Raw genomic sequence first — 14030 nt, forward strand, 5'->3', positions numbered from 1 at the left:
TGTTCCTGAATGTGGAATTGATTTCTTTGTGACCACCTTCATCTGGTGCAATCTGATTTGGACCACCATTTTATATGCTTTCTGATTGGGACGATTTCTTGGACCACCAAGATTTTGTGCAGCATGCCCAACTTTGTATGGTCACGTATATCAATCTTTGTTTTGGTTTGGTTAATTAGTTTTAATTAGTGTAGTTCTTCGCGTATTTCTTTCTTTCTTTGGTTCCTCGAGGTGGTTTCGGTGTTTGATTCAACAGTATACAGAAAAAAATAACTCTTGTTACCAATTTGACAGAACTTCAAAAACCAGATATTGGATTGATTAGGACTGGATCCACAAACAAAATTCTTCATTTCGGAAAAATAGCTTTGAACTCGCTAATCAAACAATTGAACCTCTCAATCTAAAGGCCCTCAACCGGACAATCCAACTAGTGTAAATTTAGGCATGCTGCAAACTATGTCGGCTTGAATGCTGCTGGGCATCGTCAAAAGAAATCACCTTTAAAGTTAAAACATGACTAGCCTTGAACAACATTGTGTACACTGTACGCGTGCCAACACAGCCATGCTTCTCCTCTCCGTCACCTGGTTACGTATTGAATCTCTGCATGCTCTCTCAACCATTCAAGCACCTTTGCTCCCTCTAAAATTTCTTGAACCTGCAATTTGGAAGATTAATTATATAATTCAAAACCCCAGGAAGGGTAAAAGATGGAGAAAGCAAAAACATCAAACATTTAGCGCCCGTAAGGAAGCTTTCTTGTTTTAATTTGATTTATTTAATAATGGTACATAACAAAAAATGGTAGAAATGTGAGAAAAGAGAGGATAGAAGAAAGGGAGAAGATCAATAGCATTTAGTTTGGAAAAATGAACTAATCATTTTCGTATAGGTTATCCTTTTAGTTTTACGTATTTCCTTTCCTCTCTTTATCATCTCTCTTCCCCTAAATCCAGACTGAAATCACAGACAGCACAAGTAATCAAGATAACAGAAAGCACATAGCCTAAACAGTTGAAACTAAAAGCACTTGAAATCTGCTTTTCTAACAGGGTGACACATGCTGACCTGTCCCCTGACACGTTCTTCATCATAATCTTGTTTTTGACGTTTGAATTCATCAATTGAATTTTCAACTTCTTTGACAATCTCCTCTGTTGAAATCTGCAAAACACAAACAATAGGTTTCCGGTTACAATACGTTTTGCAACCCAACAGTTATTTTTCGTGAAGCCTATGCTACCAAGCAGAAAAAGATACAAAGCATAACCCACAGAAAAAAGAGTTCAGGACAAATAATCTGTTAATATAAATATAAATTACCTGCAAATTTTCACGTTTATATATGTCTCCGACAGCCAGACTCTGTTTTATCATATTTGTTATGTTCTCCTTCTGGTTTAGAAGGTACTCGTCCACAGCCTTCTTACTTGACAGAGAAGCCAACTGCTCGTCATTTAATTTTACGCTTGCCTACAAAACCATGACAACCAAAAGATAGAAGTTGTTAACAGAAAAACGCAGGAACCTACATGCTCACCAACACACACACACACAAACTCAAACCACGAGCCAATAAATGTAATTCTCTTTACATTGTTATATTGTAACTACTGACCTGTATCTCCAAAAGTTTGGCTCCATAAAGCTGCCTACCTTGCTCCTCAAAAAAGGACTGAGGAATATCAACCTCTACCATCTAAAAACAACAAGACACAGTTATTCTGAAGGTCGAAGTTCCCATTTAAGAGGACACTTGAAGTGTCCGCATGTCAACACACTCTGCATCTCCTTTGTGGATTTAATAAATAATACTAAGGGAGAGGAACATAATTCTTTGTTTGAAATATGCATATTTAAAACGACCATTCATCTTATGAAAATTGAGGCTTCCTCCAAAAAGAATTAAGCTTGTCAAGCAATTTAACAGTATCATGTCAAAACATAGGACTTTTGGAATTCACGCAAACATGTTGACCAGCGTAATCACAAAACTTCCTTGCAATGGTTTTGCAACAACATGGGTGCATTTGTGTGTGTTTGTACACAGATACAAAAAGAAGCCATGCAAGGCCCTGTCTCAGAGAGGCAAACACCAAGTGAAGATTGCAAAAGATCAATCTAATCTTAATGATGAATATTTGAAAAGTTAAAAGCACCTTGCAAAGCTGATCTAAAATGGCATTATCAGCTGCTTGCTCTCTAGCTGTTTGCTCCATTTCCCGGAACTTTTGTAACAACACTTCCTTGACCTGCATATTCGTGAAGCAGAGTAGCGTTGTAGACAGTACAATTTTAACGTATCACTTCATTGAGAGTATTTAAAATCTCATACAGGCTACCTGTTTGAGGGTGGTGCCTCCAGGAAGAAGCCTTTCAGCAAGGGAGTCATCCAATTCGGGTAAGTCTCTGTAGAATAATTCTTTGCATTCAACCTAAAGGAGAATCAAAAGAAGCAAAACATGAGAACTTTCACCTATTTAGTCTTGTGAGGACAAAGTATACCAAGTGGACTTCCACAAAAACAGGAAACCACTCACATTGAATTGGGCATTAACTCCTCGGAGCTCTTCTTGTGTCCATGATTCAGGAAAGACAAGTGGAAAGGACTTTGTTTCACCTCGTTGAATTCCAATTATCGACTCGAGGAAACCAGAAACTACTTTATCACCATCTTCCGTATCAAAATGATAACCTTCAGATAGAAAATAGAGTTGAGAGATTCTTATGCAATAATATTTCATCACTCCAAACCAAAAAATAAAGCCATTGTTAATAGAACGGAAGAAGTGGATATTGCCAAACCTTTACTCTCAGCAGATGGAATATTCTTAACATTTGCTTCATCTTGATCTATCGTTGTTGCAGATATATCAAGGACAGCAAGATCACCAATCTGTAGGAGTCTCAATTTTGTCAGTCACCAACTTAATATAACAAGTCGGAGAAGGGTTTTCAATGGAATTTTGAAACTCAACTAATATGACACTCTAATCCATGAAACATTGTGAATGTAACGCAGAAGTACTTCTGAAGAGAATTCAAACACTGCATCTGAAGGTGCAGTGAAGAAAGCTTGTTCAGTGATCTTTCTTTATTGAACGAATAAAGCTTAATTAGTTTAGGGAGTGTCTGACAATTCATAAAATTGAAGGTGATAACCGGAAACTTCTCCAATGGACTATTTTGGCAGAATTTATCCCAGCAGCGAATGAACATATCATTAAAGTAAAATTTCATTCAAAAGAAAAGAACAAAAGTAAATTGAAGTTGAGTCACCTGTAGACCTCTATCGGTTACAATTCTCAGTGCACCTAAGGACTTATGGCGTCGCCTTAATTCTTGTTCAGAAGCTTTTTGAGCATCTATGTCGCTATCTAGCTCAACTACAACCTTCAAATTCTTGTATCCCTCCTCAGGTGTCCATTTCAACTCCGGTGCTATATCAACGATGACTTCATATCTGGACCACAAATCAAACTGACAAGCATGATCGATCAAATCAAACGTGGAGGCACATAATCAGTTGACATGATCAAATTTCCTTCAATACATGCCTCTCCTCTTAATATACTGTGAGAGGAGAGTTGCAAGTATTATGGCATTGTAAGATGGATATTAACAGAAATATCAAATACGCAAGTGGAAAAATGTAACTTGAAAGATATCTGAATTAGCAACCTGAGAGAATTGAGAGTAGAATATGTCTGCTCCATTTCTGGAAATCTGGTTACAATACGTACTGAGTCTCTTAAAGGTGTGCCTGTCATCTAAACCATAAAAGCAGATCAGCCACAACAGAGAACTCGAGAATGATAAATCATAAGAAATTAATGCTGTTCTTATTATATGTTATGGGGGGTTGTGATTGTAAAAATGCTGCAGCATTGTAACTTTGCAGCCATTGCCAATAAGCAAAATCCAAACACTAACTTGCAAGTACACGAATTTAAGCAACTCTATGTTTTAACAACAACGATGAAGATAAATTGTAATAAATAAACAATATTTCAGTTTTAACGTACCGAAGACATGGCATGTGGAAGGGTCCTCCTCAAAATAGATTCAACAGTAGCCTTGTTGACACTTCTCTTCCCAACATGACTCACAAGAATACTCTCCGGCACCTTCTTTCCGGGCCGGAATCCAGGAACCTGCGCACATTAAAACCCCCAAAATATCCATAAATTAAACTTCAAGTCCAGACAAACTAAATGAAAACAATGGAGAAGGAATGTAAAACTAGAAAGTAGAAACCTTGGCTTGCTTCATGAACTCGGCCATAACCCTTTTGTAGCAATCGTCGCAGACCTCCGGCGGTACTTGTATGCTTAACTTGACCTGCATACAGATTACAGACAGTGATGATATTTACCAAAATTGAGATTAAAATCAAAATTAGAAAAATTGGCAATTAAGAAGATTTTACTCTGGAATTGGGTTCTCGGGTCTCTGTGACAATTATGTCCGCCGGAAGCTGATCTTTATCGTCGCTGACAGCCGTCGAAGAAGAAGGAGAAGCCGGAACCGCCGAGCGAGAGAGTGGTGGCGGTTGGAGATGTTGGAATTGGCGGGAAAGGGAGGAGGGGGGTCGGAGGGAAGTGAAGGGATGAAGAGAAATGGGGTTTCTTGGGGAAAGAAGAGAGCGTGAAGGGGGTGATGGGTTTACGCTGACGACCGACATGGAGACACCATTGACGACGCCCATACAGAGCTCCATTGTTCCTGGTTTCGTTCTGAGCTCACTAGCTTGGTGCCCAGCTTTAGCTTGAAAGATAGAGGGCAAAACTGGGATTATCCAACAAAACAAAGAAAGTTTTCCGTTGCATTCTGCTCTCGCGTCTTTGTTAAATTTATTTGTGCTAACTACATTTTTTTTTTTCAATTTTCTCATATTAAATCATGAAGTTTTAAACTTTTATGAATTTATACATTTTCTGTTAAATATTTAATCCTTCATTAATTTGATGAGTTTTTTTGTTTTGTTTTTTGTCTGTAATGAAAATCTGACTTACATGTTAATCCATATAAGGATTTCACGTTTACAATCTCACCAGTTTAATAATGGATCTAACAATCAATCCAACTAAAAGTTAAATTAATACAATTTTACTATTTATGGTGTAAACTAGAAAAAGTTAAATTAATACAATTTTACTATTCATGGTGTAAACTAAAAAAAATTAAAACTTCAAAGCGCATTTTGAAAATCATCTTTAATTTCAATGGTGTAAAATGTAATTACTCCTAAAGTTTTAACCAAATTTGTTCCTCCACATTCCCTAATTCTCACAATGACGTTAGTTATTTGAATTGTCACTTAATATTCCGGTTTAATAATATTTTTTTTCATTTGTAATTTTTTTATATATAGAAGTGAAAAGTAGTAGATTCGACTTTTGTAGAGGGCAAATTTTATACTAAATTATTAGGGCAAACTTATTGTGTGACTTAACTCAATCATTACTCTTTAGTTCAATAATATCGTTGTATTTGAGAAAAGAAGTCAAATTTATAATCGACTAATTTTTCAATTTAGTTTAGATTTAGTCTATAAATTAAAATTTGCCAATTAAGAACTCTAACTTTAACATTGCGTTACGTTATTGATGATTCTATGAGACTTTTCATTAATTTAATTACGTGGCATGATATAAGATCCATACTCAAACCCACAATTGGTCCTTGACTTTTCAGCGTACTTTAGACTTTGTCTTTAAATTTTCATCCTAAATATAAATTCAACAGAAATGACGGACAAAATTAAACAAAGATGAACGAGAAGAGAAGAAAGTGTGGTTATCATTTTTCCAATGAGAGAGAAGAAAGTAATGCGGTTGCAAACCGTCAACGGAACTGTGTCGCGTGTGTTTGACAAAGACGCTGTAACTGAACGCAGAAACGACGTCGTGAGGCCTTGAACAACGAAAAATCTGTATATCTCAACCTCGTAGCTGAAATAGTCACACACACTGGCTCAGTCACTCTTGAAAGCCGAAGAAGCAAAAAGCGGGTCGAAAATGGAAGCACTCGGGTCGAGATTGGGCAGGGCGTCCTCCAGGTACGGCCAAACAGCCACCGTCTTCAACGGCCCCGTCCGCAGGTGGAAGAAGAGGTGGGTCCACGTGTCCTCTTCATCCCCCTCCCTTACTTACCAAAACCCTCACTCCCAATCCAACAACAGCAGCTCTCGCCTCCTCCTCTGCCGCTGGACCCCAATCTCTTCCGCTACCTCCCCCGACGAACCCGCCGCGGCTTCGGATGAGCCCCCTCGCCGGAAGTTCCGCTACACGCCCGTAAGTACACCACCAACATGCATATATGCATCTATATGTTTCAATTGCTGTGTATTTGTTGTTAGGGTTTTTAGGATTTATGGAAATTGCGGGTTTTTATTTTTATCTTTTAGTTTTTGGAGGATTTCTTTGAAGCATTTGATGGACTGTTCTGTAATCTGTATACTGTGTTTCCAAGTTTGGATTGTCTAAAAGAGTGACCTAGATAGGAATTGTAGCTGCTATTTTTGTGAAAACAAGAACTTGTATGAGTTTATACTTAATAGTATACTGGCTTTAATTTAGTTACATTATCGGTATTAGTTGTTTGCGAATATATTATCCTGCCGAGTACTGCAATTTAGGACTGATGTTATGCTTTGGGGCATTCATGAAAGCTTAACTTGTGTGATCCCCTGAATAGAATTATTCAGAAATATGAGTCCTCGACTCCCGGAATCCATACAATAGATGCTTGATGCTATTGAATGCTCTTTGTTAATAGCTTATGGTTGATTCATTGTGCAGGTTTCTGTGCTAGAGGAACAGAAAAAGCCAATTCAGAAAAAGGTTGGAGATGAGGAGAAAACTAGTGAGACTGATGAATCGGTTAGCCCAAGTGATAAGGTGCATCGAAAGCCAAATATTAATCAGATTATGAAGGAACAAGCTGAGGTGAGACTTATTGCACTCCTGCTCAATTATCTTCTTTTTGTTCAGTTGGATGTCTTTTTGTGTTCTCGTGCCCTTTCCTAGAGGTTGAAATTAATTTTAGCGTTGCAGAATGAGCATGTGGGTGGTGGTATTGGCCGTCACTTAGTTTCTTGTAGTCCATGAGTATTATTTGTGGGTCATTCTATGAAATCACTTAGTTTTCCCAGTTAAGTTCCTTTGCAAATGAAATTATAAGATAAAAAAACATCGACCACCAGTCACTGGCCATGGTGCTACAACCTGGTGCTATGGACATAAGGTCTGCAACATATGGCCGTGGTGTTGGTCTAGGAGGAGCAAGTATTTGTATTCTGTTCTTTCTTGAATGGGTACGTGTCCACACACACAGAGAGACGAACACAAATATTGGTTAAATTTTCTGGGTTAAGAATGACCCACCTTGTATTGTGCGTCGCTAGAAATCCAATATCTTCGCTGCTGCGAGATGCTTTATAGTGTTTAAGTAACCTTCACTGCTGCAAGAAATGAAAAAAAATCTAATGCATTTATACTGTTGCATTTGTATGTGTCCTAATTATATTTTAGTAAATTTTATGGGTTATATAAGCATGCGAGGTTTTATATGAAACTACTTGAGGAACCAACACCATCATCAACTATGATACTCTAGCAAAGCAGTGTGAAGGTGAAGATAACGTTTTCGTCTTGCCCACATCAAGCAAATAGGGGTTAGGATATTTTGAGGTTCTCTTGCTGTAGTGGAGAAAATCTTAAGTAATTTACCATGCAACAAATTATTGATTAGATGTTGTCCGTGGTGCAGGAGTTGGACGAGGACGAATCAGGAGTGCAGGATTCAAACAGAAGCCATCTGGATTTAGATTTGGGCTTGAAAGATGGTCACAATGTCAACCTTGATTCAATGATTCAGATGAAGAAAGCAAGTTCAGGTAGATTTTGGTTGGATTGACGCTTAGCGTTTGTAAGACAAAAACTAGAGCTGCGTGCAGCGATCCACTAGCAGGGACTACTTCAAGCCGTGTGATTTCTATTTAGTATGATACTGCGTGTGATGTATGTAAGTAAGCCGTAGGTTTAGTTTGTGGGTTCTCTCCTTATGTATATGGTTAGCAAGTAGTAGTACATGATCAACAAGCACATGACGTTTCGAGCAGTCGACTGTTTGTAAAGATTAGCCGTGTACTTGTTTGCCACTTCTCTGTATGGGTGACCACTCCTGTTTATGATATGCGCGTGGCCTATTTTTATGAATTCTTATTGGGTTATGTTCGAGAAAATCGAACTCCTCTCCTATAGCCGTTGGCCACTACGGTTCGAGAGGTTTTATGACAGGACACGAGGAACGAAGAAGTTTTATGAAGGCTAGACGTACAACAATTCCAGACACATTCTGTCCAGTTTTTGTCAGCGAGACTTGTGATCAGGAGAGACTTTAATGTTTCTGTGAATCTTTCCATAGCCCCAAATATAATGGATAATCATGATTTACCACCAATTATCCCTCTTTTTGAAAGAAAAAAAATGAAAAAAATAAATTTGAACCTCTCGAAAACTCAAACGTACCCAGGGCACTTTTGTGGTCGTGTCGTCCATAATAACAAGAGCAATATACTACCAAACTAACATAAATGATTGGGTAGAAAAAATTGTCAGGCTGGAAAATAAGTTTATGGACCCTTAAGTCACAGGACTAAGATTAAATCCTATTCAAGTTTCTCAAACGTAGGCAAAAAATATTGTAATGTGATCCGGTGCACCGCAAAGACGTAACTTGGGAAAATTTTGGTAGCTGCCATTTAATTGTCAGCATTGTTCCCCGCATCCGTTGTTACACCAACTTCAGCTGGTCGAACAACTCGATCATGAAGCATGTATCCCGGCTGCAATACAATAACGCATTAGGGTATTTATGTATGGACTTAGTGCCACAGTTACATAAGTCATTTGAACAAACGTAAAATAATTTCTACACACATATTTGCAAAGAAAACCATATTTTGTTGAGCAAAAAAATATAATCTAAAGATTCAAGCAATTATTTGGATTCTTGCATTAGTCACATTCCTGCTAACAATTTATCCAAGTCCTTGCAATGATCCTTCTCCATTACTCAAATACGACATAACGCAAAAACGGCCAATTAATGTTTTTGGAAACAAAAACATATATCAAAGAAATCAGTGCATAAATATGTGCGGAGATGTGACTTCAAAAGCCATTTTCTGCAAGTAAATCTTGAATATGGCATGTTTTCTAACAACATCAAGCTCGTGCCATTTTTTCCCATTAAGTATTTACTCTAGTAGAGAGAAACAGGACATGCTTATCCATTCCAAATTTTTTTATCTCAAACTTGTAAGATGTCAAGATATATCCATTGGAGTTCCAATCGCAGCACATAAAGTGTCACCCCAAGGCTTCCAACTTGTAAACTTATAGTACTGATGCCGAGCAGTAGGAAACTTCTTTCTCATTTGAAAAGAAATGCAAAAGAATTGATTATATATTTCATACCTTGAGAACCACAGCAACAGTACCCGGAGGCTTGGAAGCATCTTGTAAACTGAATACTGCATTATGCCTGTTTGGGTCAAACGCTTCATTTGTAGGATCATACTTTTCTATTCCGTACTTTCTAAAAACCTGAAGGGAAAATGCATTATACGTTACAACTTTGTATTTAATTTCCTCTATTGCTAACAGAACCATTCAGCAGTACACAACTACACATGAAATGTAACCTGAAATAGAAAATATAATATGCGAGAATGAGCCTGATTGACACAAAACATATGAGACAAACAGAATGTACATCCAACACATTTAAAACAGTGTTATATCAGACTTATAAAGCCACTCAAATTTTGAGGGATTACAACGGGTGGTTATAATTAGTGATTAAAACAGTGTACCTCTAAAAGCTGTTTCTCAGTCATTTCAACACCTTCTAGAAGTGTTTTCAGAAGTGGGAATGCTGCACCAGTGTCCTTGGACTCGTCAAGTTTTGAGAAACTTTCTTTGACAACTGAAGAAGCTCTGCCTAGATTGTCTGCAACATCTAGTAAACTCTTTGCAAAACTCTGCAACATATTTATGAAAACTCCGCAGAGTTAGACTTCAGACAATTGTGCAACAAGAAAGAGGTAAAAAGAGAATCAAATAACAAGTTTCTGAGGACAGGAAAATAAATTGTCAAAAGTAACCAAGACCTGTATGGCAAATTTCTTTGAATTCTCTGCCTCACGCTTTGTCCTCTCCATGACATTTTCGATCTCTGCGTAACTTCGGAGGAATTTATCTTGCATTTTCTTGAATTCTTCATGTTTCTCCTTCAGAAGATCTTCCTTCTCAGCAACAAGTTTTACCAGGTCATCCATTGTTAAGTCACCGTCACTCTCTGAATCTGAATCAGAAAATGCAGTTCGTTTAGTACCTCCTCTCCTTCTTTTGACAGACGGAGACATGGTAGACTGGGAATCTGAAATATAACCTGACTCTTTTGCTTGATCAGCAACTTTCGCGTCTCCACTTGCTTTTTCTGGCTCTCCATTTGTAGAAGCGCTGCCATTCTCTACAGCACTTCCATGATCCTTTTCAGGATGTGGCGATGCAGACGAAGAGAACCCAAATATTTGAGAGATAGAAGAAGTTGGGGTTGAATGATGTAATAGGGACACCTGCCTCGGAACAATCTGCTATTCGAAAATAAATGAAAAAAAAAAACACCTTTAGTAACCATGAAGTTTTAAACTTGTCCAACAGGCTACAAAGTTATACGTTTCAACCCTCAATCGAAATAAAACCTCATACTCAGCGGCCCAGCAGAAAGTCAGGGAGCATAACAAAATTCAAATTAAGCATAGAAATTAAAGTGATACAAAATTATGTTCAGATAACCATATCATATGCTATGAAGCACAGATACCTTAGTTTGGTCGCGTATACAATATTTGTCAGGTAGCATACCAGTATTTGGCTTCTAGGATACCATTACACTTTCAGATGAGAAATTACGAGGAGAAAGTTAATAGGAAACAAAGATTTAGTTGAAAGTTGATGAATACAAAGAGCTTGCCTCTAATTGAAACAAGTGATATAACTCTCACACTTGAATTAACTTGAATTTAGATGTTTACATGTTAGAATATGTTTTAAATTATATATTTTTATTGCCATATCCATGACGTATTGTATCCTAGTTTTTAGAGATTTTACGTATCACCATATCCGTATTCGTATCCATGCTTCATAGATCATACAGACATGCATACATATGATATTTTATATATCACTTGAAGTAAAAATATGTTGTTAAAAATATATTATCTTGTGCCTACAGAACAAATGAATTCATCAATATTTCAAATCCACTAGCAAAAATACGCTATATTAATTTCTCATATATAAAAATATGAAATTATATATCAGAACCCAATATTCACTAAATACAAAAATAAAATTAGAATCCAATAATCAAACAGAGAAAAAAAGTAAGAACAATGATTTACATAAAACCCTAGCAAAACCCTAGCGCTAGATAATAAGAGAACGGGAATTGGATCCAAAAAAGCAGATTAAATTGGTGAAATTTGCAGAAAACCTAAAACCCTAGCAAAACCCTAGTGACAAAAAATTGAAGAAAAAAGAGGGAATTTGTGGCACCTTAGAGGAAAAATCGTGGATCAAAGCTTGGGACTGATTGGACAGGATTGGCAAGTGATGATTCTGCGGAGCCGCCAAGAGCATTGTGCCCCTGGGGAGGGTCCTCGAGGCCCGAGCTAAAACCCTAGAGACGAACATGGCTGGAGAATTCGAGGGGCAAAATGGGAACCAAAATTTGGAAATCTAGAGCGAGAGAGAGACTGCGGTGCGGTGTGGCCTCTTATGGGGAGGGGTTTGTGAAGGGAAGTGAGAGAATCTGTTGTGCTTGGAGAGAAAGGAAAACAGACAGACACCGGTGGGATTTTTTGGTTGACGAAAGTACCCTTTTGGATGGGAATATATTAGCCGTTTTTTGGAGGGTGTTTCCGTCAGAGCGCCAATTGGGTTCTTGAGGGTTTAGAAGACTCCAGAAGCTTTTCGGCTGGCGCACCCGATATTTGTAGATGACTGATCGTAAATGGTGACACGACATCGTTTAGAGCCACATGCATTGCTCGGTGTACCTTCATTTTCAAAGATTATGGTCAATTGGAAATGTTTTTAAAATGATTAAAAGGGTCTTTAAAGAAAATATTTCTATATTGTAAAAGCGCCTACTTCCTGCAAGAAGCACTTCAAGTGTTTTTTCTCGATTCACTTACATTTTTACTACGAATTGGTTCCAAAATTATTTTCACTAAAAATGGTTTCAAAATTTCTACTATTTTCAAAACACTTCCAAACGAACCCTAAAGTTAAGCAAGTTCCATAATGTTCGATTCTACACTAGCAAGTTCCAAAATTCTGAAGAAGATTAACTTCACCCACGTTACACTGATCCCGAAGGTCAACAAGCCTAAGGAAATGGGTCATATGCGGCCTATTAGCTTGTCTAATGTCCTGTACAAGATCGTTATGAAGGTGCTTATGAACTGGCTGCAACTCATCATGCCTAACCTGATATCTCAGTACTAGAGCGTTTTCGTCCCGGATCAACCTCTGATAATATTATTGTTGCTAATGAGGTGGCAAATTGTCTTAGTCATCGGAGAAGGGCAAAAAAGGGCTTCCTATCGCTCACGCTTGACGTTAGTAAAGCTTACAGCCGAATTGAGTGGGGTTATATGGAGGTCGTGTTGGTCAAATTTGGCTTTCCACGACAATGAATCGATCTTAGTATGTGTTTTGTTAACTCCATCACATACTCGATATAGGCTCAAGGGAGTATCAATCTAGGGTGGTGCCCCTTGTTACCCATCTTTTATTTGCTGACAATTACTTACTCTTTATAAGGGCATCTTCGAAGGATTGTGATATGATTTTGTCAATCTTGCACGAGTATGAAATGGCTTTGGGCCAGGTTGTTAACCTTTTAAAAAGTTCAGTGTGTTTTGGCAAAAATGTGAAACGCAATCTTCAAGAAGAGTTGGCTTTGCGGATAGTGGTGACTCGTGTTGATCGAACAAGAAGTATCTTGGCATGCCCACTCATGTTGATAGGAACAGAGGTGAGTGCTTCGCTTATATTAAGGAGCTGCTTTGGAAAAGACTTTAAAGTTAGAAAGGGAGGCTTCTTAGTGTGGCGGGCCGAGAGCTCCTTGTCAAAGTTGTTACCCAAGCTATCCCGTTGTACGTCATAAACTATTTCCTTCTACCCAGGTATTTCTACAAATGACCTTAACCATTTGGTGGCTAGGTTTTGGTGGGGGAGGAAGGTCTGATAAGGGAAAGAAGATCCATTGGCTTAGTTGGGATTGCCTTTGTCTTCCTACGTGCGATGACAGGTTGGGCTTTAGGAATATGCATGCTTTCAATTTGGTCCTTTTGGCAAGGCAAGGGTGGCAATTTCTGTAGAAGCCTAACTCTTTGGTTGCTTTAATCCTAAAAGCTAAGTATTTCCCAACTTCTACGTTTTTGGATGCTAATGTAAAGGCAGGGGCCTCTTACAACTGAAAGAGCATTTGTTCGACTCAGGAGGTCTTGATAAGGGGTTCAAGATGGTAGGTGGGGTCTAGAGACGATATTCGCATTTGGGAGGATCGTTGGATCCCCCCAACAATCCTCCTTTCAGATTTTCTCTCCCAAGCCTGCATATTGTGATTTGTCTTTGGTTAGTGAGCTAATTGAGGATAATGCTCATCTGTGGAACATTCCTCTACTCAGATCCATCTTCTCCATATCGAAAATTGATCTTATCTGTTCTTTGTCGCTGAGCTTTCGAAAGCCAAGGGATCGTTTAGTTTGGTATTTTGATAGGAATGGCATCTTCTTGGTCAAGAGCTATTATCATGTGGCCTTTGCTTGGGTTAGTGACGTAGAAGCCTCGCTTCATCCTCTGGACCCAACCCATTAAACAAACTACAAACTTGTATTTGGGTTGCTTCTGTCCCCCCAAAAGTAAGTCTGGGCATGGAAG

The 14030-nt window shown here is 38.2% G+C and overlaps 3 protein-coding genes across 4 annotated transcripts; 1 reads left to right on the forward strand and 2 right to left on the reverse strand.

Annotated features, from left to right (window-relative positions):
- Positions 1-297: 297 nt before the first annotated feature.
- Positions 298-4868, reverse strand: LOC103448362 (trigger factor-like protein TIG, Chloroplastic). The gene is made up of 13 exons (XM_008387616.4): positions 4433-4868; positions 4261-4344; positions 4029-4157; positions 3685-3773; positions 3283-3466; positions 2809-2899; positions 2544-2698; positions 2346-2438; positions 2163-2255; positions 1622-1702; positions 1327-1476; positions 1072-1167; positions 298-661 (listed from the first exon to the last, which is right to left on the reverse strand). Exons 1-13 carry the CDS (start codon positions 4721-4723, stop codon positions 584-586), a joined length of 1614 nt encoding a protein of 537 aa, XP_008385838.2. The 5' UTR covers positions 4724-4868; the 3' UTR covers positions 298-583.
- Positions 4869-5740: 872 nt separating this feature from the next.
- LOC103448361 (uncharacterized) lies at positions 5741-8225 on the forward strand. Its single transcript, XM_008387615.4, has 3 exons — positions 5741-6299; positions 6807-6953; positions 7777-8225. Exons 1-3 carry the CDS (start codon positions 6024-6026, stop codon positions 7921-7923), a joined length of 570 nt encoding a protein of 189 aa, XP_008385837.2. The 5' UTR covers positions 5741-6023; the 3' UTR covers positions 7924-8225.
- A 297-nt stretch (positions 8226-8522) lies between these two features.
- Positions 8523-12046, reverse strand: LOC103448360 (grpE protein homolog 2, mitochondrial-like). Of its 2 annotated transcripts, none has more exons than XM_008387613.4 (6): positions 11637-12046; positions 10465-10666; positions 10184-10377; positions 9887-10054; positions 9489-9617; positions 8523-8854 (listed from the first exon to the last, which is right to left on the reverse strand). In XM_008387613.4, the coding sequence occupies exons 1-6, from the start codon at positions 11772-11774 to the stop codon at positions 8771-8773; spliced, it is 915 nt and encodes a 304-aa protein (XP_008385835.2). In that variant the 5' UTR covers positions 11775-12046; the 3' UTR covers positions 8523-8770. The 2 variants fall into 2 exon arrangements, with proteins under 2 accessions (XP_008385835.2, XP_008385834.2); XM_008387612.4 differs by having other exon boundaries at positions 10465-10669; positions 11637-11931.
- Between the last annotated feature and the right edge of the window lie 1984 nt (positions 12047-14030).

Source organism: Malus domestica, chromosome 11 (assembly GCF_042453785.1).
Source record: "Malus domestica chromosome 11, GDT2T_hap1".
NCBI classification, from domain to species: Eukaryota; Viridiplantae; Streptophyta; class Magnoliopsida; order Rosales; family Rosaceae; genus Malus; species Malus domestica.

Excerpts from the sequence above, each read along its gene's own strand:
- LOC103448362 (XM_008387616.4), bottom strand. The coding sequence starts at position 4,723 with ATGGAGCTCTGTATGGGCGTCGTCAATGGTGTCTCCATGTCGGTCGTC. Across the intron at positions 4,158-4,260 it reads AGTTCATGAAGCAAGCCAAG|GTTCCTGGATTCCGGCCCGG; the intron begins GTTTCTACTTTC and ends TAATGTGCGCAG. Across the intron at positions 1,477-1,621 it reads CCAAACTTTTGGAGATACAG|GCAAGCGTAAAATTAAATGA; the intron begins GTCAGTAGTTAC and ends ATGGTTTTGTAG.
- LOC103448361 (XM_008387615.4), top strand. The coding sequence starts at position 6,024 with ATGGAAGCACTCGGGTCGAGATTGGGCAGGGCGTCCTCCAGGTACGGC. Across the intron at positions 6,300-6,806 it reads GGAAGTTCCGCTACACGCCC|GTTTCTGTGCTAGAGGAACA; the intron begins GTAAGTACACCA and ends TTCATTGTGCAG. Across the intron at positions 6,954-7,776 it reads TTATGAAGGAACAAGCTGAG|GAGTTGGACGAGGACGAATC; the intron begins GTGAGACTTATT and ends TCCGTGGTGCAG.
- LOC103448360 (XM_008387612.4), bottom strand. The coding sequence starts at position 11,774 with ATGTTCGTCTCTAGGGTTTTAGCTCGGGCCTCGAGGACCCTCCCCAGG. Across the intron at positions 10,670-11,636 it reads TCCACGATTTTTCCTCTAAG|CAGATTGTTCCGAGGCAGGT; the intron begins GTGCCACAAATT and ends ATTTTCGAATAG. Across the intron at positions 8,855-9,488 it reads CTGTTGCTGTGGTTCTCAAG|CCGGGATACATGCTTCATGA; the intron begins GTATGAAATATA and ends ATTGTATTGCAG.